The sequence below is a fragment of the Mobula hypostoma genome, chromosome 5 (genome assembly GCF_963921235.1).
Source record: "Mobula hypostoma chromosome 5, sMobHyp1.1, whole genome shotgun sequence".
Lineage (NCBI taxonomy): Eukaryota > Metazoa > Chordata > Chondrichthyes > Myliobatiformes > Myliobatidae > Mobula > Mobula hypostoma.
In genome coordinates, this window is record NC_086101.1 from 28,042,902 (window position 1) to 28,066,903 (window position 24,002).

General features: G+C 46.7%; 1 protein-coding gene across 1 annotated transcript in view; it reads right to left on the bottom strand.

The window, feature by feature from the left end:
• Positions 1 to 24,002, bottom strand: part of LOC134346713 (complement C4-like) — a 148,187-nt gene that overhangs the window by 11,780 nt on the left and 112,405 nt on the right. The window contains exons 31-38 of the mRNA XM_063048271.1: positions 23,091 to 23,150; positions 20,170 to 20,275; positions 18,218 to 18,287; positions 13,987 to 14,089; positions 11,877 to 11,951; positions 9,556 to 9,658; positions 3,769 to 3,858; positions 2,227 to 2,319 (exon numbers count right to left, since the gene is read on the bottom strand). Of these exons, the coding sequence (XP_062904341.1) occupies positions 2,227 to 2,319; positions 3,769 to 3,858; positions 9,556 to 9,658; positions 11,877 to 11,951; positions 13,987 to 14,089; positions 18,218 to 18,287; positions 20,170 to 20,275; positions 23,091 to 23,150 (700 nt within the window). The remainder of the gene's footprint in view (positions 1 to 2,226; positions 2,320 to 3,768; positions 3,859 to 9,555; positions 9,659 to 11,876; positions 11,952 to 13,986; positions 14,090 to 18,217; positions 18,288 to 20,169; positions 20,276 to 23,090; positions 23,151 to 24,002) is intronic.

The window sequence follows — 24,002 nt, forward strand, 5'->3', positions numbered from 1 at the left end:
ATCTATAGGAAGAGGCGCAGTCGACGTTTCAGGCCGAGACCCTTCGTCAGGACTAACTGAAGGAAGAGTGAGTAAGGGATTTGAAAGCTGGAGGGGGAGGGGGAGATGCAAAATGATAGGAGAAGACAGGAGGGGGAGGGATAGAGCCGAGAGCTGGACAGGTGATAGGCAAAAGGGGATACGAGAGGATCATGGGACAGGAGGTCTAGGGAGAAAGACGGGGGGGGGGGTGACCCAGAGGATGGGCAAGAGGTATATTCAGAGGGACAGAGGGAGAAAAAGGAGAGTGAGAGAAAGAATGTGTGCATAAAAAAGAGTAACAGATGGGGTACGAGGGGGAGGTGGGGCCTAGCGGAAGTTAGAGAAGTCAATGTTCATGCCATCAGGTTGGAGGCTACCCATACGGAATATAAGGTGTTGTTCCTCCAACCTGAGTGTGGCTTCATCTTTACAGTAGAGGAGGCCGTGGATAGACATGTCAGAACGGGAATGGGATGTGGAATTAAAATGTGTGGCCACTGGGAGATCCTGCTTTCTCTGGCGGACAGAGCGTAGATGTTCAGCAAAGCGGTCTCCCAGTCTGCGTTGGGTCTCACCAATATATAAAAGGCCACATCGGGAGCACCGGACGCAGTATATCACCCCAGTCGACTCACAGGCGAAGTGATGCCTCACCTGGAAGGACTGTTTGGGGCCCTGAATGGTGGTAAGGGAGGAAGTGTAAGGGCATGTGTAGCACTTGTTCCGCTTACACGGATAAGTGCCAGGAGGGAGATTAGTGGGGAGGGATGGGGGGGACGAATGGACAAGGGAGTTGTGTAGGGAGCGATCCCTGCGGAATGCAGAGAGAGGGGGGGAGGGAAAGATGTGCTTAGTGGTGGGATCCCGTTGGAGGTGGCGGAAGTTACGGAGAATAATATGTTGGACCCGGAGGCTGGTGGGGTGGTAGGTGAGGACCAGGGGAACCCTATTCCTAGTGGGGTGGTGGGAGGATGGAGTGAGAGCAGATGTACGTGAAATGGGGGAGATGCGTTTAAGAGCAGAGTTGATAGTGGAGGAAGGGAAGCCCCTTTCTTTAAAAAATGAAGACATCTCCCTCGTCCTAGAATGAAAAGCCTCATCCTGAGAGCAGATGCGGCGGAGACGGAGGAATTGCGAGAAGGGGATGGCGTTTTTGCAAGAGACAAGGTGAGAAGAGGAATAGTCCAGATAGCTGTGAGAGTCAGTAGGCTTATAGTAGACATCAGTGGATAAGCTGTCTCCAGAGACAGAGACAGAAAGATCTAGAAAGGGGAGGGAGGTGTCAGAAATGGACCAGGTAAACTTGAGGGCAGGGTGAAAGTTGGAGGCAAAGTTAATAAAGTCAACGAGTTCTGCATGGTCAAGTGGTTAAGGCATTGCACTAACGACCTGAAGGACATGAGTTCGAGCCCCAGCTGAGGAAACGTGTTGTGTCCTTAATCACACAGTGCTCTGCGATGACACTGGTGCCAAGCTGTATGTGTCCTAATGCCCTTCCCTTGGACAACATTGGTGTCGTGGAGAGGGGAGACTTGCAGCATGGGCAACTGCCGGTCTTCCATACAACCTTGCCCAGGCTTGCGCCCTGGAGAGTGAAGACTTTCCAGGCGCAGATCCATGGTCTCGAAAGACTAACGGATGCCTTTAAATTTTAACTTGGAGAATTGGGTGTTCAGGGGGAAAGATTCAGTTTCTAACTTGACAGTCTGATTATATTGTGTTTGTATCTAGGTATTTGATCCCTGGAAAACGCCACCTGCAGCAGGATTCATTGTCTGATTTAACTGTCTGAAAGGCTGATCAAAGGAGAAAAATACTGGAAACACACAACAGGTCAGGCAGCATCTGTGGAGAGAGTGAGGGAGGCTTAACGTTTCAGGTTGATGACCTTTCATCAGAACAGACGTCTTCAATCCAAAACATTTACTGTTTCTCCCTCCACAGCTACTGCCTGACCTGCTGAGTGTCGCCAGCATTTTCTGGCTTTATTTCAGATTTCCAGCGTCAAATGTTTTCACACAGAGGGTATGGATATGTGGAAGGAGCTGCCAGAGGAAGTGGTAGTGCTGTGTTCTCTGCCCCACCACCCACACCCATTTCATACCATTGACGCTGACTGACTTGGCAGGTGTTCCCAGCATTTTCTCTTTTCCTGAAACCCTTTGAACGGAAGCAGAGAAGGACAGGAAAGATCTTTGCACATACCATAATCCACAATCGGAGTGTAGCAGGCAAAGGTAGTCCGAGGACTATCCTCCCAGTCTACTTCTAAAATCTGTGTGATCTTAGGACAGGGACCTGGTGGAAGTGTATAAGAAACAACTTAAGCACTCTCTTATTAAAATCTTTACACAAAATATTAATTAATTCTAGACAGTTTTCAATGAATGTCAAAATTTGTAGTAAACTTGGAAAGTCCATGATAAACCAATAATTGTTAACACAGAGAAATAGAACAAGATAGACAGTGAGATGCACAAACAGAAAGTCAAACAGGAAAAGGTACTGATGCTGGAAAAGGAATTTGTAATGGCATGGATATCAGAATTGGAATTGGTGTTGGTTTATTATTGTCAACTACCAAGATACTTTGAAAAGTTTTTGTCTGCATGCTATCTGGTCATATCATTCCATACATGAGTGCATCAATGTGATGCAAAAGGACAACACAATACAGAATATGCTGTTACAGTTACAGAAGGTGAAATGCATGTAGACAAAGTTCAAGGGCCACGACAGGGTAGACTGGGAGATGAAGAGCTCATCTTTTAAGATATGAGACGTTTGTTCAAGAGTTCAATAAGGGCAGCACAATAGTGTAGTTGTTATCACAGCACTTTACAGTACCAGCGACCCACCATTGCCCGTGAGGAGTTACGTTCTCCCCGTGACAGCGTGGGTTTCCTCTGGGTGCTCAGGTTTCCCCCTGCAGTTCAAAGACGCTCCAGTTGGTAGGTTAATTGGTCATTGTAAGTTGTCCCTTGATTAGGCTAGAGTTGAGTCGGGGGTTGCTGGGCCACCTGGCTTGAAGGGCTGGAGGGACCCATTCTGCATGTTAGGTAGGTAGGCTGGGTGGGGGAGTAGGTAGGTAGGTAGGTTGGGCAGGTGCATAGGTAGGTAGGTTGGGGTAGGTTGTGTGGATAGGTAGGTTGGATAGGTTGGTAGTGGGTTATGGAGGTTGGGTAGGTAGGTAGGTTGAGTAGGTGGGTAGGTGGGTGGATTGGGTAGAAGGTTAGGAAAGTTGAGTAGGTGGGTAAGTTGAGTGGGTAGGTTGGGTAGATAGGTGGATAGTGGGTTAGGGAGGTTGGGTAGGTAGGTAGGTTGGGTGGGTAGGTTGGGGTGGGTAGGGTGGATAGGTAAGGTTGGATAGGTGGGTGGTGGGTTAGGGAGTTTGCGTAGGTAGGTAGGTTGTGTAGGTGGGTAGGGTAGGTGGGTAGGTAGGTTGGGTAGGTGGGTGGATTGGGTAGGAGGTTAGGGAGGTTGGGTAGGGTGCCTAAGTAGGATAGGTGGATAAGTTGGGTGGATAGGTGGGTGCATTGAGTAGATGCGTAGGTAGGGTCGGTAGGCATCATGGGCAGGTAGGGTAGGTTGAAGTACAGTAGTGAGTAGGTAGTTTGTAACACTATTAACCCAGTTCTGATACGGACTGTATTCTGCCTCAATGGGACTGTTCAGAGACAATAAGAAATGTAACAATAAACTCAGTGACAAGTACAAAACTGAGAGAGAGGAGAGAGGGGAACTTACCTTCAGCACAGGTGCAAATCTGGCCATCACAGAGCTTCGTGACCAGGGGGTTTTCTTTTGGAGCATTGTACGTTATCGTGCATTTCGTACCTGAAAGCAAACAAAAGCACAATCAGATCATTGTCACTTAGCCAACATATCACAAAGCACAGAAACAGAATCATTAAGTCTGCATCGACCATTAACAGTCAGATTAGCATACTTTAGGCTTCAAAGTTCAAAGTAAATTTATTATCAAATTACATATATGTCACCATGTACAACCCTGAGATTCATTTTCTTGCAGGCATTCATAGTAGTACAAAGAAATACAAGAGAACCAATGAAAAACTATGCACAATCAGAGAGTGACGAACATCCAATGTCCATAAGAAGACAAACTGTGCAAATACAAAAAAAAACAAATAATACTGAGAAGATGGGTCGTAGAGTCCTTGGAGTGAGTCCATCGATTGGGGAATCAATAATGATAAGGAATATCTGTATTATCAGTACAACATTTTGCCAAAAGAAATGAAATACTAATATGCAACAGCACATACGCTAGCACGTCGTAGCTGACGTGAATCTCAGCTTAAGGGATTCTATCTTACTTTCAAGAGTTCGCTAGTGAGTGAAGTTATCCACACTGGTTCCGGAGCCTGTAATTGTCCCAGAACCTGGTGATGTGTGACCTAAGGCTCCCGTACGTCCTTCTTGATGGCAGCAGCAAGAAGAGTGCATGGGGTCCTTAACGATAGACGCTGCTTTCTTGTGGCAGCACTGCTTGTAGATGTGCTCAACGCTGGGGAGGGCTCTTCCTGTGATGTATCTACCAATTTCTGTAGGCTTTTCTGTTCTTGTCACATACAGTTTACTTGGCAATAGGAAACACAATAGTATAGCGACAGGATCAACATTGTAGATTGGTGTACTCTTAATGTTGATGGTGATTTTACCGCAAATCTGAAGTAGTACAAAAAGAAATGCTGATGTGACAATGGAGGAGTAGCAGAGAGAGCTAGAGTTAGGAGCTGGAGATCGTGGCAGCCCCACCAGGAGGGGATGTGAAAGATGCGGCTGGGCTCGGGAGAGGGTAAGAGCTGTTCTTGAGCCTGGATTTCTAGGCTTTCAGACTCCTGTATCTTTTCCCAGAAAAGGGAAAGGCCGGCATGCAGTCATACTTGACGACAATGTTAGCCTCCCCGAGGCAACGCACCATGGAAATGGACTGAATGAGTAATGGAGTCAGAGTAGTACAGCACACAAACAGGCCCTTTAGCCTACTACGTCCATCTACACTGATACCCCCATTATTCTTCTATGCCTCATCTATTTTAGCACTTTTTGAAATAACTCTGCAGTACAGCAACTGTATCTATTTTCCCCAGCTCCTCTGGTATCACGTTCCAGATATCAACCACATTCTGTGTAAAAGACTTAAGAAGGCAAGCTTGTCAAGACTCTTGGCAGAGTGCAGGATCAGAGGGATCTTGGGGTCCAAGTCCACAGGACACTCAAAGCTGCTACGCAGGTTGAGTATGCGGTTAAGAAGGATTGGCCTTCATCAATCGTGGATTGAGTTTAACAGCCGAGAGGTAATGTTGCAGCTATATAGGTCCCTATATAGATCAGACCCCACTTGGAGTACTGTGCTCAGTTCTGGTCGCCTCACTACAGGAAGGATGTGGAAGCCATAGAAAGGGTGCAGAGGAGATTTACAAGGATGTTGCCTGGATTGGGGAGCATGCCTTATGAGAACAAGTTGAGTGAACTCGGCCTTTTCTCCTTGGAGTGACGGAGGATGAGAGGTGACCTGATAGAGGTGTTCAGGATAATGAGAGGCATTGATCATGTGGATAGTCAGAGGATTTTTCCTAGGGCTGAAATGGCTAGAACGAGAGCACATAGTTTTAAGATGGTTGGAAGTAGATATAGAGGAGATGTTAGGGGTAAGTTTTTTTTACGCAGAGAGTGGTGAGTGCATGGAAAGGGCTGCCAGTGACGGTGGTGGAGGCGGAAAAGATAGGGTCGTTTAAGAGACTCCTGGATGGGTACATAGAGATTAGAAAATTAGAAGGCTATGGGTAAGCCTAGGTAGTTCTAGGACGTGTTCGGCACAGCTTTGTGGGCCGAAGGGCCTGTATTGCGCTGTAGGTTTTCTATGTTTCTATATATGTTGACTCTTTCAGAGAACAATAGCCTTAGATTCCTTGGTTTGGATGTTCTTATTGCACTACCATTTAGTGTATATGTCCTACCCTACTAGTTCCTAATCCTACACTGGTCCCTTTAACAGCATAGCACAAGCCAGGAGGTGATAGGTCAGGCCAGGTGAGCAGGGGGAAGGTAGGTAGGTGGGGAGAGAGTTGAAGTGAGAAGCTGGGAGGTGATAGGTGAGGCCAGGTAAGCAGGGGGAAAGGTAGGTGGGTGGGGAGAGAGTTGAAGTGAGAAGCTGGGAGGTGATAGGTCAGGCCAGGTGAGCAGGGGGAAGGTAGGTAGGTGGGGAGAGAGTTGAAGTGAGAAGCTGGGAGGTGATAGGTGAGGCCAGGTAAGCAGGGGGAAGGTAGGTGGGTGGGGAGAGAGTTGAAGTGAGAAGCTGGGAGGTGATAGGTGGAAGAGGTAAAAGGCTGAAGAAGAAGGAATCGGATATGAGAGGAGAATGGACCATGGGAGAAAGAGAAGGAGGAGTGGCACCAGAGGAAGGTGATAGGCAGGTAACCTCTAGGGGGTAAGAGGGGAGTCAGAATATGAAATGGAAAAGAGAGAAGGGGGAAGGGGGAGGAATTACCGGAAGTTAATGAAATTAACGTTCATGCATTCAGTTTGGAAGCATTGCTCTTCCAGCCTGGGAGTGGCCTCATCTTGGCAGTACAGGCGGCCATGGACCAACATGTCAGAATGGGAATGGGAATCGGAATTAAAATGGTTTGCCATTAGGAGATTCTGCTTGTTGCAGATGGAGCAAAGGTCCTTGACAGAGCAGTCTCCCAACCTATGTCGATCTTACTAATGTAGAGGAGCCTGCACTCAGAGAACTAGATACAGTAGGTGCCCCTATAGACTCTCAGGTGAAGTGTTGACTTACCTGGAAGGACTGTTTGGGGCCCTGAATGGAGGTGATGGACGAGGTGAATGGGCAGGTGCTGCACTTGTTCTGCTTGCAGAGGTAACTGCCAGGAGGGAAATCAGTGAGGAGGGACGAATGGTCAAGAGAATCATAGAGAGACTGATCCCTGCAGAAAGCAGAGAGCGGGGGCAAGGTAAAGGTGTGTTTGATGGTAGGATCCATTAAAAGTAGCAGAAGTTGTGGTAATGATGTTCTGGATGTGGAGGCTCAGGGTGATAAGTAAAGGACAAGATGAATTATAACTCTGCTAAGGCAGCATGAGGATGGGGTAAGGGTGGATCTTTAAGAATGGAGGTGTGCGAGAGGGCTGCCACATCTCCTCCCTTTCATGAATAGGAAAGGTTAGAGACATGGACCAAATACAGGTAAATGGGAACTTTGGTTGGTATGGATCAGTTGGAAACAGTGTATGGTGGTTCATCCCCATTCACTGGCAGATTGCAATATAGCAGCTAAACTGACAGTTTATCACCTTCCTCATATTTCATTGGCTAAGTATTTGCACATTACCCACATGTTATAATTGTCTTAATGATGTAGCCTATTAACTGGTTTATTCATATCTATAAATGTGATGGCTTTTTCAGAGGTGCCATCTCTGCTTCTTCATTCTTTTGCCTTCACATTCTTTGTCATTCATTCACTCCTTAGCATAGTTTCTCAGCTCTTTATTTAGTTTGCTTACTATTTGCATGTTTGTTTGAACTCTAAAATAAACTAAGGCTATGTCTACACTACGCCGGATAATTTTGAAAACACCAATTTCAAGTAAAAACGATAGGTGTCCACACTAAGCGTTATTCAAAATATCTCTGTCCACATTAACATGGATATTTGGGCAAATGTCCTCCTACTGGGCATGCACAGGACACACAGAAAACAAGCGAACAGGAAACGGTATACTTGGTGCGCATTTGTCCAGTTACAGAGTAGAAAAACTTATAAGGAATTGCTCTTGGCTCTCACACAGGAGGACTTAAAACTGAAAAAAACAAATACTGGAGCGTATGGAGGCAACCGACAGGGAGTTCACGGACAGTATGACCCGGCTGACGACAAACATTGTAAAACTGACTAACTCTGTTGCATTAATAAAGCCCCTTGTTAAATGTATAAATCATGTCTGCATGACTGTTATCTTGTATTTCCATACAATGTTACATTAGGCTGTGACACATCTATTGGCAGAGAAATACTTGCATAAATAGGTAAACCACCTTGGTTCTTGATCCTCCAAAATATTCCGCATGGAATTTAAACTGGAGGTGGCAGAGGGTGTTTTCTGTCCTTACCTTCATACAAGCAAGTACAGAAAACAGGGCAAAGTGAGTAAACTTATTTATTCAGTAAGCTATGGGTCAAAGCATTTGGTGAGTACATTTCTAACTCTTCTGGCTTCAGTCTCGTTGCCGTCTGTTCTGAAATTGTTAGGTTCTGTGAAGCACAGAATCAAATATCGCTGTGATGATTGTACACTCTAGTATCAATTGCTTGGCGACAATAAAGTAATAAGAAGAAGAAGAAGGAGGAAACTATGAAATGCTGTGCTGCCGCCATCTGTTCCGGCACGTCATGACAGCGGTTTTAAAAAGCTCTGGTTGCCCCGTACACACTGCAATGGATATTAGGCGTTTTCAGATTTATTCACTCTGGAGACTGTTTCTGAAAATCTCCATTTTTGGGGGATGAAAACGCAGTTTTAGTGTGGACAGAGGGTCAAAACGAAGAGAAAAAGCTTCGTTTTCAAAATTATCCGGCGTAGTGCGGGCATAGCCTAGGTCTGCTCGTCATTCCTGACTCCCTGAGGAACCCCAAGGATCAGAAAATAAACAGAGAGCCAACATACTGAAGAGTCCATTTCCATGCTGTGTGACTCTGTGACAGCATATCAATCAGAAGGAGATCCCTCTTTCACACACCCACACCTTAGCTCATTGTACTTTGTGATGACTGGTGTAAAAGCAAGAAAGTCAACTTATGCACAGAAAGAAAGATACCACAAACAGGGGTTGATGGTGACATGTTTAAGGGGGTGATGACAGGGGAACTTTGGTTTGTGCTTGCTTGTCAGACCAGAGCCTCTCCTTAAAAGTTCAGCTGCAAGACAATGTATCTCAGTCTGTTGAAGCTGCACAACTCAATCAGAGCAGCCCCCCCCCGCCACCAAACCCATGACTCAGTGCTGCCCAACTATCCCCCTTCCCCCAAGGCAGGCCTGGCCATCGGTACCATTGGAAACCTGACTCCTATACTGTGGCAGCTGATGACACAGAGGTGGGCCTTCCTGAATCAAAAGCGACACATCATCTGTGGCCCAGTGTCCTTAGAGTCGCTATGTCACAGGCCCAGGGACCTGGGTTCAATCCTGTCCTCCAGCACTGTCTGTGTGGAGTTTGCACGTTCTCTTTGTGACCACATGGGTTTCCTTTAGGAGTTCTGGTGTCCTCCTGCATATCAACAATGTATGGGTTGGTGGGTTAATTGCCCCTTGTGTATGAGTAAGGGGCAAAATAATTCAGTTGATGGGCATGTTAGATAAGTTGCAGGGACACAGGGAGATAAGGTATGGGGGCAGGGGGGGTTCCTCTGCTCAGATCCAGTATGCACTGAACTGTGTTGCAGGAAGTAAATCCCTACAAAGTGCACTGACCAGACTTCTTAAAAAAGCTCCAACTTACTTGGGTCGTAAAAGTCGTATAGCGTGGCGTGCGCAGGCTGCATCAAGCCCAGAGGTACGATCTGCTTGGCTGGAAAGATGATACACGTTTTGCGTTCTTGGATCTAGGGAACAGAAGCAGATTCACAGCAACAAAAATGCAGCAACGAGACAGGCGAAAGCATGACTCAGCCAATCACAGTTGGATTTCCCATGGAGAGAGGGCATCTGTAAATTCAATCCTAGACTTCTGCATTGGTCTATTAATGTCATGTACAGTGAAACATTTGTCTTGCATACTGCGGCATAGAGTACAAAGGTAGGGAATACCGTCAGCGGGGCAGGTCATCAATTAGTTTGTCATTGTCACGTAGCGAGGTACATTGGAAACCTGACTTGTACACTGTGACATAGCGAAGATTCGCTCAGTGAGGAAGGTGGAAGGTCGGTTTATTATTGTCACATGTACTGATATACAGACCATTACATCTACATTGAGGAAGTACAAGGGAAATCAGTAACAGAATATAGAGTAAAATACTACAGTTACATAGAAAGTGCTGTGCAGGCAGACAATATGGTGCAAGGGCCATAGAGGGGTTGGTTGCGAGGTCAAGGGTCCATCTTATTGTACTAGGGAACGGTTCAATAGTCTATTAACAGCAGAGTCGAAGCTGTCCTTGAGCCTGGTGGGACATGCTTTTAGACTTTTGCAGCTTCTACCTGATGGGAGTGGGGAGAAATGAGAACTTCCACACTGGGTGGGGTCTCTGATGGCATATGCTGGCAGTTTTACCGAGGCAATGGGAAGCGAGAGGCAACTGGACTGCAGTTGGTAGTGGACAAGTGGAGAGAATTCCTTAGTGGACAGGCTATGTAGAGGGACGGTAGGGGGTGGAGAGGTGGACTCCATCAGCTCTGCACAAAAACATAAGCGGAGTCTTGGTACTGAATAAAGAGAACCAGTTTCTGTTGGTAGGTGGAGACACAGATTGGAAGCAATTGATAAACGCTCTAGATGGGGGAAGAGATGAGAGCAGTTTTATTGCAGCAAGTGAGTTCGGAGTTCAAGGCCTGGGTCAATACCAAAGGTCAAAGCTCGAAGGTGAATTGGAAGGCCGACGTTGAGGCCCAATGGCTAAAACCCTGGGTTTGCATCGACTGGGGAAGTCAGAGGCCAGAGGGCTGCGAATCTGTGAGTCCAATACAGGCTGGATGCCTGTCCTGGGGATAGAGGACTGTGTGAGCGGGTGGATGGGAAGAAGAAAATCAGCTTGTTCTGCTGTCGTTGTTTCGTTGCTGCGTTTCTGCTGGGCATCGTGAACATGCTATGCTGGTGTCAGAGTGTGCAGTGATGCCTGCAGGCTGCCCCCAGCACATCCTGAGGTAGTGTTGGTTGTGAGCTCAAACAACGCCATTTCACAGAGAGTTTTGATGTACTTGTGTTAAATAAAAACTGTAAATGAATTTGAATCTGTTAACTGTGACTAAGTTTTGGAATTGTATGTACAGCAATATTGGCCCAGTACATAGGTGGTTCAAGGTTCATGAGAGCTTGAGCAAGGTTTACAGAAGAAAGCATTAGACAGAACACATCATGACCTGGAGACAGTGGCAACTAGGAGGACACTGCAGAGCAACAGAGGAAGGATAAGTAGCTGGGTTGTCAGGTTTACTAGTAGAGACTGGATGGGCCGAACCTCCAATCATGTATCAATTCTACTAACCATTCTATGAACTGGTTGGGTGGGGGAATCAGGATAACAAGACCAAAATAATATGAACGAATCAGAGCAATTTAGGGAAACACTAGAAAAGTTAGCAGTTCCAGCAGGGGAGTTGTACGCAATGAATTACCAGAAGGAAAAAATTTGGATTCACATATCTGATTGCAGGAAATACTGTCCTCTTCTGAATTACTGGAACATAATACGATGATTCCAAAGTCAGTCCTTATACTCCCTGTCAATACATCTGCCTCAGCCTCCTGTGCTTCTCCCGTGATTCCATTCTGCACGTTCTTCCCTATCGGTTCCCATCTTCATCAGCCCTGTGTCTCCTCCACCTCTCACCTCCCAGCCCCTGTCACTATTCCCGCTCTCCTCTCCTCCACCTGCCTTTCATCCCCATCTACCTGGATCCACCTATCACCTGCAGCTCATGTTCAACCCCTTCCCCTCACCACTTTATCTCCATCTACTCTGTCAGTCCCGTTGCATCTCCTGACCTGCTCAGTTCCAACGTTTTATGTCTCACTCCAGATTCTAGCATCTGCTGTCGCCCATGTTTCTACTTATTGCAAAAGGAATACCAATAGATTTAATATAAAAATAAAATAAATACCGATTCCAAATACAGCAGCAGTCTTCCTTTCATGTACTCGTAGTTACTAATGTACTGCTCCACTCCATTTTTCAGCTGAAAAGATAATCAAAGAATTTTCTTCAGGGAAATTACTTCAAATATCGTGAGGATGATCCCCCATGTCCTTCCATCCCATCTCATTCTGAATATTATCTTCTCCCAAACATCCATTCCCCCTTCCCTCCTATGCACCGTGCACAAGGGGCAAGGGCTTAAGAACATGATATCTAGAATGCAGAATGCCTCCCGTCAGGATTAGCTTGCATGGACCACATATCAGTCCAAACCCTGACTAGGGAACGCAAGATTATAACCGTCAATATTTACTTATTGACATACGGAGAAGGCCCTTCTGGCCCTTTGAACTGCGCCACCCAGCATTCCCCCGATTTAATCCCAGCCTAATCATGGGACAATTTACAATGACCAACCTACCAACTGGTACGTCTTCGGACTGTGGCAGGAAACCAGAGCACCCAGAGGAAACCCACGCAGGCACAGAGAGAACGTACAAACTCCTTACAGGCAGCGGCGGGAATTGAATGCGGGTTGCTGGTAATGTACGTTACCGAATGGAATAATAATTTCATTCAACAGGGTGACAAACCCTTCAGTCCACTGAGTCTATGACGACCACCAGCCACCCATTTACACCAACCCCACTTGCTCTCTCCATATCCCCATCAATTCCAGATTCCGCACTTCACCCACGCGCTCAAGGAAATTTACAGCCGCCTGAACTTCCAGAAGATGGGAGGAAAGTGGAGCGTTCGGGAGAAACCCATGCAGTCGGTCACAGGGGGAATGTGCGGACTCCACATAGACAGTGACAGAGGCTGGGATTGAAACCAGCTCTCCGGAGTGTGAAGCAGCTCCTCTACCCACCACCATCAGAGACCATGAAACCACTGGACGGTCATCACTAGCCAACTAGTGACGTACAGAGGAGAAGATCTGTCCCCTCCTTAACCAGGCCAATTGCAACTTGGTTAACTCTTAACTGCTCTCTGGAAAGGCTCAGGAAGCTCGTGATTGTCAGGATCAGAATCAGATTGATCATCATTGACATCTGTCACAATATTTGCTGTTCCGTGGCACCACACAGTGCAAGACAGAAAAATTATTCTAAGTTACAAAAAATACATAAATGGTGCAATAGTCACATGGTGCTCATGGTTTCATGGACCATTCAGAATTCTGATACTGGAGAGGAAATGGAGTTGTCACATGTATCGTGGTACAGTGAAAAGCTTGTCTTGCATACTGTTCATACAGATCAGATCATTACACACTACATTGAGGTAGTACAAGGTAAAATATTAACAATGCAGAATAAAGTGTAACAGCTATAGAGGAAGTACATTGCAGGTAAACAATAAGATGCAAGATCAAAGCGAGGTAGATGGTGAGGTCAATAGTCCATCTTACTATACTATGGGTCATTCAGTGGTCTTAGAACAGTAGGATAGAAGCTATCCTTCAGCCTGGTAGTATGAGCTATCAAGGCATTTGTATTTTCCAATCAAATGGGAGGGGGGAGAAAAATGACCTGTTTGGAGGGGGGTGGTGGTGGGAGGGAGGAAAAGAATGACTTGTTGGGTGGGGGGGTGAGTTCACTGATTTATCAAAGCAGTATGAATGATGGACAGAGTCCATGGAGGGGTGACTGGTTTCTGCAATGTGTTGAGCTGTATCCAGAACTCTCTGCAGTTCCCTATGGAGACAGGCAGAGCAGTTGCCGTACCAGATCCTATGATGCATCCACATCGGATTTCCAGGGTGCATCATTGAAAGTTTGTAAGGGGCAACTAGGGATGGGTAATAAATGCAGGCACAACTAGGGATGGGTAATAAATGCAGGCGCAACTAGGGATGGGTAATAAATGCAGGCACAACTAGGGATGGGTAATAAATCTATCTGGTGATCATTTAATAAAGAAAAAGGTGTTTAATTTCATATAAAGGGGCAGAAGGGTACAGGGAGAATGTGGGTGGAGAGAGCGACAATGTGCTTCACCTCTCAGGCAAGCTTTGCTTCCCAACACTGATCTCCCCAGACATCAAGCCATCTACAACCGAGAGTTCCCACCTGATTGAGGTAGTCTGTGTCCGGTTCCAGACCACTCAGGAGAGTGATGTCCACCACGGCCATGCCAGTTGCTGACAAGTCATTACGACTCTGACTGCTCCACCTTCATGAGGGGACATTTGGAAAGAATTAGAAGGGGAAGCAGTCCATTCTGGTAGCAATTGGACACGTTCACATCTTACTGTCAGAGGCCTCAGCTGTGGTTAGGATGAAATTTTCTATCTGCATTTGAGTCAACATCAGAGAAACAGCATGGTAAAGGCCATTCAGCCCACCGAGCCTATCCCAGCCACCTATTTACACCGATCCCATTTTATTCTCCCCACATTACCATTGACTCCACCAAATATTCCCATCCATCTACACAACAGGGAAATGACCAATTAACCTGCCAACTTGCACATCTTTTGGGGAGTTGGAAGGAAACCGGAGCTCCTGGGGGAAGCACACGTAGTAACAGGGAGAATGTGGCAACTCCACACATAGGTGCGCCAGGGTTCGGGTTTGAACCCGAATTCCCCGGAGCTGAAAGGTAGCAGACCTACCTGCTGCACAGCAGGCTACATGTGAAACCATATTTCCATAGTTCAACCTGCCTTTGGCGCCGATGTTCGAGACATGGCCTTGGTTATATGGATTTACATGCAATGTACCAGTCAGAAATTCATCAGAAACAAGCCATCTGCATTGGAATGAACTCTCCACCCAGAATAGCCTAATCTGGGATTAGTTCCACTGAACACTCTCCCTCTGGAGTGAGATCCCTTTGGTTTCAATTCCCACACAATTCACACAGATAGGAAAGGTTCAGAGGGGCACTGGCCCTCAGTGACATTAAAGCGAGGCTCTGTGCATTGTCTCTCAGATCTCACAGCACAATTTCCATGCATGTCTTGGATTTTTACCCATCATAAGGTAAAAAGGCTGCAGAAAAGATTGACAGTGATATTTCCGGGACTGCAGGACTTGAGTTACAAGGAGACATTAGGACTGTTTCTCTGGAACAAAGGATGTTGAAAGGTGACCTTAGAGGGTTATGAAGTAATTGGGGGCACAGATATGGTGATGCTCAGGGTAGGGGTGTTTAAAACTACAGGGCATAGGTGCAAAGTGAAAGGGGAAAGATTCAAAAGGAATCTGAGAAGCAACTGGCGGGAGGAGAAAAAAAGCAGCGCGCCGCGCGTGCGCAGCCCTCCAATGAAAAATGATGTCGTATCTGTTAAATAGGGGCCGTGGACAATTCTGATTTGATGACAATGGATGGGAAAGCACAGAAGAACATCTGGAAAAATTTCTGAAACGCTCATTCGCTGCTGTTACTGAGCGGTCGGGAATCTTTCGGAGGGTAGGCCTCAAAATCCCCGGCTTTGCCTGCTGTTGGCGACCGAGAAGGAGGTTGAATCGTTCGGATAGTGATGGCGCTCAGTACTCGGTGTCGGAGAGCTGATCAGAGCTCGAAGTTTTTGGATGGCTCAGAGTCGGACCGTGGTCGGGTATGGCAGGGAGAGTTTTCTTCCTTCTCCCGTCTGCTTGAGATGTGGGACATTTGAGAGACTTTGAACTTTACTGTGCTCATGGACTTCTTCATCAAGTTATGGTATTGTTGCACTGTTGTAACTATATGTTATAATTATGTGGTTTTGTTAGTTTTTTTCAGTCTTGGTCTGGCCTGTATTCTGTGATATCACACCGGAGGAAATATTTTATCATTTCTGAATGCATGCATTACTAAATGACAATAAAAGAGGACTGCGTGTCTTCATAATCTAAAAAAAACTTTCCCCACACAGAGGGTGGTGGGTATATGGAATGAGCTGCCAGAGGATATGTTAGGGGTGGGTACAATTGCAACATTTAAAAGGCACATAGATCAGAAAGGCTTAGAGGGATACAGGCCAAATACAAACAAGAGTGACCAGCCCAAGTCAGCTTAGATGAGTTGGGCCAACAGACCAGTTTCAATTCTGTATAACTCTCTAACACTGATTTCCTGGGAATCTCTGGGCTATGAGCGTGGCCCAAGTGGGATGGGATTGACCTGCGCTGGGGACACACAGTCCCTCACAAACTACACACCCTCCCGTCCCTGCAGTGGAAACTGGAGGTCCCACTTTCAGCCTCAGCAGAACTCACAACACTGGGCTGGGAGCAAATCTCCCTCATCGGCCAAGGAGGGCGAGGGCCCGGAGGGGTGAGGGTGAAGAAGGGGGAAGAGGAGGGGGGGATATGGACAGGGACTTGCAGGGGGAGAGGGCAGTGAAAGGCTTTTCTTACGTACAGTAATGATCAGATTGTTACACAGTGCATTGGGATAGAACAAGGTAAAGCAATAACAATGCAGAATAAAGTGTAACAGCTACAGAGACGGAGCAGTGCAGGTAGACAATAAGGTGCAAGATCATAATGAAGTAGATTGTGAGGTCAAGATCCATTTTATCATACTAGGGATATACTTATCATATTAGAAGTACTTAATAGTCTTGTAACAGCGGGGTACAAGCAGTTCTGACTGGTAGTACGTGCTTTCAGGATTTTGTATCTTCTGTCCAGAGAAGGGGTATTTTTGGGGTGGGTGGGGTCTTTGATTGCACTCATCTCTAAAAAAGAACTCAGGATTTGTCTCAAACATTGAACCAATTTTTAATTTAAAAAAAAGTGAAACTGCTGGAAATCTTCAGAAAAAGAAAGATGAAATGCTGGGAACACTCAGCAAGTCATGCAGTGTCTGTGAGGATAGAAACTGATCTCATGCTTCAGGTCAAAGTTTTTAGTTGCCCCATTGCAGGAAGGATGTAGAGCAGGGGTTACAAAACTATTTTACGCCACGGGCCCCTACCATTAACTCCAGGCTGGGAACCCCTGATGTGGAGAGGGTGCAGAATTGGTTCACCAGGATGCTGCCCTGATGAGAGTGTATGAGCTACCGGGGGGGGGGGGGTTGGGCAAACTTGGGTTGTTCTCCATGGAGTGCCGAAGGCCAAAGGGAGATCTGATAGAAGATTTATTTAAAATTATGAGAAGAATAGGTAGGATTGAGAGTCAGAAACTTTTCCCCAGGGTAGAAATGCCAAACCCGAGAGACCTTGCTCTTAAGGTTAAAAGGGGAAGTTTAAAGGTGATTTGAGGGGCCAGTCTTTTATGTAGAGAATGGTAGTTGCCTGAAATGGGTCAGCAGAGGTGGTAGTGGAAACAGGCTTCCTTTCTTTCTCCCTAGGCCTCCCATCCCATGATCCTCTCCCTTCTCCAGCCTCATATCCCTTTTGCCGATCAACTTTCCAGCTCTTAGCTCCATCCCCTCCCCTTCCTGTCTTCTCCTATCATTTCGGATCTCCCTCTCCCACTTTCAAATCTCTTACTATCTCTTCTTTCAGTTAGTCCTGACGAAGAGTCTCAGCCCGAAACGTCGACTGTACCTCTTCCTATAGAAATTTCCAGCATCTGCAGATTTCCTTGTGCTTGCGAGTGGAAACAGGCAACTTAGTGGAGTTGAGATAAATACACAAATGGAATACAAGAATACATAGTATAAACTGGCATCAAGATCAGCACAATATCATGGGCCGGATGGCCTGTCAGTGTTGGAAGTATCCAGCAAGTCAGGCAGTATTTGTCGAGGAAGAAACTGCTAATGTTGCAGGTCCAAGACCCTTCACCAGAACTAAGAACAAGAAAAAGCCTGTTAGTCCAGAGAGCGAAGGAGGCAGGGGTGGCTGGTGGCTGAATCTTGTGGGCATTAAGAAACAGATAAGCTCCTCCGACTTTGTAATGTGTTGATGATATTTAACATCCAGAGAACGTTGCTCTGTTGGTGCTGCAGGCTCACGTCCAGAAGGGCAGAATGTACGCATGAAAAGAAAACAGAAGGTGCAGACTGGAATAAAGTAGGAGGCATCGAAAGCTGGAGAAGCCCTGGAGGCTGCACTATGCCCATTCGGAAGATAAGGACATTCCCCTGCCATGCAAACATCTATCTAACTGTGTCAGAAATATTTTTGCATATCAGGGGAATTAAGCGTTATAGGGAGAAGGGGATAGGTAGAGATGTATCCATGGCCATATCAGCCATGATCTTACTGAATGGCGAAACAGGTTTGACGGGCCGAATGGCCTACTCCTACTCCCATTCCTTACGTTTGTAAGTGTTGTTCTTTGAGCTTGAGGAGACAACTATATAATAGGTAAATCCTTTAACCACGCTTATGATATGAACCAAACCCATCTATAATCTCACCTTGTGCAGACTTCATAGAAAACAGTCTGGGTATCAGAGGCTGCTCTTCTCTTTCGAACATTATATTTATCTGGAAGAGATGCAGTTTTGTTAGTTCATTCTCCCCACTGAGCACTCACCCCACTCCGTGGCGCTAAAGGGTGTGGTGTTTCCATAGCACCAGGTGACTCAACTGTCAAGATCACAGGATGAAAGGCTGGGGTGGAAGCACCTCACTCCCAGTGTCTCTGTAGTGACTCGCAGGATGGGAAGTGCATCCAGCGGTGAAGACTGCACCCAGCGATTTCCCAAAAACTTCAGCTAGGTACAATTTTCTGAGAACTGTAAACCATGGCTGAGGCCACTCCGCCCATTAGTGCTTGTACTAGCGCATTGAATGGGCCCCACTCATGCCCTGTAGCCCCTGAGAAAAACATCTTCCCTTTCATTGTTTGTAATGGAGATGTTTCAGAAATTGTATTTCAGATCACAAGTGACTGGAATAATACTTATATATATACTTAGATAAAAGTGGGGTAATTTGGTCCACAGAATCAATAGTAGCTCCTGCCAGTCCCATTTGAACTCTTTTTAACCACTTCCCCTTTGCCTAAAATGCATTCTCTCTCCCCTTTAATTCCTTTTACCACACCTGCACCAGGTTGCCCCATTACAGGAAGCCATATGCTGAAGCGATTTGTCACAACTCTGCCCGGATCAGAGGGCATGTACTACAGGGAGAGTTTGGGCCAACTTGGGTTGTTTTCTCTAGAGCATCCAAAGCTGAGAGGTGACCTAATGGAAGGTCATAAAATTATGAGAGGCTTGGATAGTGTAGACAGTCAGAATCTTATTTTCCTCAGGGTTGAAACGTCTAATACTTGAGGGCCTGCATTTAAGGTGGGAGATGGAAGTTGAAAGGAGATGTGCAGGGCAACTTTTGTTATTTTATGCAGAGTGGTTGGTGCCTGGAATCTGCTGCCAGTGAGTGTTTGAAGCCGACATGACAGCAACATTTAAAGGGATTTAGACAGGAACGTGAACACACAGGGAAAGGAGGGATATAGATCATTGCAGGCAGATTGGCATCACGGTTGGCATAGACATTGTGGGTTCAAGGGCCTGCTCCTGAACTGTACTGTGTAAGGATTGCTAAGACTGGCATCAGCTCTTTCCTCATTCATGGGTTGTGGGCTCCAGGCTGTGAGCCAGCATTTAATTGCCCCTCCCTAGATGCCCTTGATGAAGGTGGTGCTGAGTTGCCTTCTTGAGCGGCTGCTGTCCCTGAGGCGTGCATACACCCGCAGTCCCTCAGTGCTGTGTTCAGGGATTTCAACCCAGAGACGGTGGAGGAATGGCAATGTATTTCCGAGTCAGGATGGTATGTGACTTGAAGGGCATCTTCTGGGTGATGTCCTTCCCCTTCTCGCTGGTAGAGGTGGTGGGTTTGGAAAAGTGCTGTCCAAGGAGGCTTGATGACTTGTTACAGTGCACTCCGTGGATGGTAAAAACTACCCGGACGGGCCATTGGTGGTGGAGTGAGTGAAAAGCTGTGCATGGTCTGCCTGTCAAGCATGCTGCCTGCCCTGTGTGGCCTCGAGCTTCGACACTATTGAAGATGCACTCACCCGGGCAAGAGCAGAGTTTTCCACCTCATTCAGGACTTGAGCCCTGGAGATGGCGGAGAGGCTTTGGGGAGTCTGGAGGTGAGTTATTCACCTCAGCATTCCCAGCCTCTGCCCTGCTCTTGCAGCCATATTATGTAAATGGCCACTGCAGTTCATTGTCTGAGCAGTGGTAACACCCAGGACTCGGTGATCATAATGTCAACGAATTGCAGGGGGTGCATTTAAAGTGGATAAATTGCCTCTTTACAAGTTGTTAATATTGAAAGGGCCAGGGTTTCGGGTTTAGTCAGTGTGATGTCGATTTGCGAAGTTCTTGCTGAGGGACACGGGGCTTCGTTCACTTACTGTGCCTGGGCTGATTGTACTTCAGGCTGCTTTTGATGGCCACAGAGAGGTGAAGTTTGTCACAGCTGTTGGTAGCCTCCTCCAAGAGATTGTATTCTTTGCGTAACTGTAAGCATTACAAACAAGTTCCCATCAGACCTCGAGACACCATACCCACTGCTGTACACAGGCGACTAATGACAACTCTGCACAAACAGACCCAAGGGAAGTTTATAAGATTGTGAGATGCACAGAGAAGACACCCTGTCTTTTTACCCCCACAGTAGAAATGTCTAAGACTAGAGGGAATATATTTAAGGTGAGAGGGGGCAGGCTCAAAGGAAATGTGCAAGGCAAATGTTTTTACACAGAGAGTGGTGGGTGTGTGGAACGTACTGCCAGGGGTGATGGTGGAGCCAGATATGGTAGAGGTGTTTAAGAGGCTCTTAGAAAAACACTTAAATATACAGGGTATGAAGGGATATGTAGGCAGAAGGGGTTAGTTTAGTTTGGCATTCAATTACCAGTTCAATTAGTTCAGCACTAACAAAATGACGAGAGGGATAAACATGCAGACTTGTTCCCCTCGGGTTGGGTAAGACGAGAATGAGAGGTGAAAGGTAAAATATTGAAGGGGAATCTGAGGGGGATCTTCTTCAATCAGAGGGTGGTTTGAGTGTAGAATGAGCTGCCAGCAGAAGGGATGGATGCAGGTTTGGCTGCAACATTTACAAGAGGTTTCGATGGTACACCTTCCACTCCCCCCTCAAATTTACCTGGAGCATTTCCGACTCTCCCCTCCCCTTCTTGATCTCTTTGTCTCTATCTCTGGAGACGACTTATCTGCCGATATCTTCTATAACCCCACTGATTCCTGGTACCCTGTATTTCTTCCTCCCCTCGCCCCCACCTTCTTACTCTGGCCTCATCTTTGTTCTCCAGTCCTGATGAAGGGTCTCGGCCTGAAACGTTGACTGTTTACTATTCTCCATAGATGCTGCCTGGCCTGCTGAGTTCCTTAGGCACTTTGGGTGTGCTGCAGATTTTCTCTTGTTTGTGATTGGCTAGGTACATAGATGCGAGGGGTAAAGAGGGATACAGTCTGGGTGTGGGTGGATGGGACTAGACAGAAAAGCAGGCTGGCACTGAATAGCTGGGCCACAGGGCCCGTTTCCATGCCGTACATTTCTGTGTTCTATGTTCTATGTTCATTCCTGGGCAGTTTATTTTATTTAGTGACACAGCACAGATTTGGCCCCTTCCTGCTCTCCAAGCTATACCGCCTCAGCAACCACCCCCTGCCCAACAAAATACATTAACCCTAACCAACACTGAGCAACTACCCTACCCGGTACAGCTTTGGACTGTGGGAGGAAACCAGGGCACCTGGGGGGGAACCCAAGCATTGCACGGAGAGGGCGTACAGATCAGCACCATTCCGAACTCCGAACACCTAGGAGCTGTAACAGTGCCGCGCTAACCACAACACCACCATGGCGTCCCCATTCAGGAATTAACAGACCAGAGGTTCCCAAGCAGCGAGGGTGAAAACTAATTGTATAATCTGGATTGTAGACCAGAAAGTAAACTTCAGATCGTTCACCATCTGAAAACATCAAGGGACCAAGTCATACAGCTGGTGCTTTGACCCACCAAGTCCATGCTGACCATTTTGGCCCTCTGCACCAATCCTATTTGCTGCATTAGGACGGTATCATTCTATACCTCACAAATTTAAGATTTCGTCCATCTCTTAAGCACAGGGTTTACATCTGATTCCACCACATCCTCGGACAGCACGCTCCAGATATCAACCACTCTGTGTGAAAACAGCTTACTCCTCAGATCCCCTTTGAAACTCTGTCCACTCACCTTAAGCCAATGCCCCCTTGTTTTGGTATCCCTACCATGGGGGAAAAAAAAGTCTATTTACCCTAACTACACCTCTCATAATCTGATACATCTCTAACAGATCTCACCCTCACTCTGGGTAAAACAAGTCCAAGATATCCAATATCTCCCCATAACTAAAGTCCTCTGATGCAGGAACATCCAGGTGAATGTCCTCTGCACTCTCTCCAGGACAGTCACATCCTTCTGATAGTGTGGTGACACAGTACACCAGGTAAGGTCCCACCAGCCTTTTTTTTTCTTTGCCCCAAACAGTGAAGTATGCCACATGCCTTCTTCATCACCCTGTTAGCTATCAGGGACCGTTGGATATGTACTCCACTGTCATACCCCGTGCAGCAACTATCTTCTTTGATAATGCACTGCTCACATGATCACCCTGCAGGATGAACTTTGTTTCTCCCTGCACGGATGCTGCCTGACTCAATGAGTTTTTCCAACATCCTCTGGTTTTACTGCAGGTTTACAGCATCTGTGGTTCTTTTGATTTCCACTTCTTGGTGGTTGAGACGTCAGCAAGGAAGTATTAAAGTGTGTCTGCACAGTTGGAATTCACTAACATTAAACATGAACAAGGGATATATCTCAGTAAAACCATTGGATCATCTGTGCTATCAAAGTGGTGCAGCCGGTCGAGCCACTGTCTCACAGCATCGGAGACCGGGGTTCGATCCTGGCCCTTGGCACTGTTTGTGTGGGGTGAAGGAGAGGGGTAGTTACTATGGGGTTGTCCCCAGGTGCTCAAGTTTCCTTCAACATCCCAATGGCTTGTGGGTCATTGGGTAAATGCCCCTACTATGTGGTTGAGGAGCAAGGATCGAAGGGAGGGTTGATAGGAACATTGGGAGGGAAAAATAGGTGCTTGATAGTCAGCACAGATGCAATGGGCTGAAGAACCTCTCTCTATGCTCTGCGACCTAGTTACATGGACCCAGAGCTGGCGAAATTAGCAACTAATCCAAATGAGCAGCAGCTTTGAAATAGAAATTCTAACAGAAGCAATAACAGCAGAAATTGTCAGGAATACTCACGTTTAGTTTCCCCTTCCCATGACCGGAGACTTCGACCAAGACCTTTTTTCCAAGAGGGAACTAAAGAGAGAAAGCTGAGTTATAATCACCTCTCAAAGCACAGTGCAAGCAAACCTTTGCCCTAGTGAATAGTCAAAAGGATGAAGGAAGGAGCTGACGGGTGGCGTTGAATTTGCTTGGATAATGGAACAGAGTTAGCCTGCCAACAGGCCATTTGGCTGTCCTACCTTTTCGGTAAAGCTATCAGATTAGTGACACAGCCTTGAGCTCTGCCCAGGCACAGCAAATTGTAGCTGCATGTTTTCGATCAATCCTTTCCCAAGGATTCCCGTCAAACTGGTTCCTGCCACTCTTTCAGGTAGCGTCTGTCATTGCAACAAGGTTCTGGTCTCCCTTCAAAGTTTCTGGCGCAGAATGGTACAGCACAGCACTCTATAGTGCTGTGCTGAACCGATTTAAGCTGATTAAACACCTATGTAGACTAACCCCTACTTGCCTACGCAATGTCTGTATCCCTCGTTCTCTGCACATTCATGTGCCAGACAAGAGCCTTTAAAATGTCTCTACCATATCTAACTCTGCCTTGGCTGTGAAAGGTACTTCTGTTAATATCCTTCGATCTGGTTTACTGGAAATGCCTCATCCTTGTTTACCCACTGAACTATCTGATACAATGTCTGAGAGAACCAGTTGTCCAATTCTTATCGCTGATCACACACGGTCAATGTCAGTGTTGTGCTCAGTACATTATGGAGTCCACTGAACTGGAGGTCAGTTCCCAAGCCCACCTCGGCCAGTCAGAACCAAACAACAGAGAGGGTGCATTGAAGACATGCCAGCAGCTCTAATTTGTTTGCAGTATGGGGAGACTTGGCGTGCCACCAAAGGCCCTTGCAAATGTCTACAGTTATA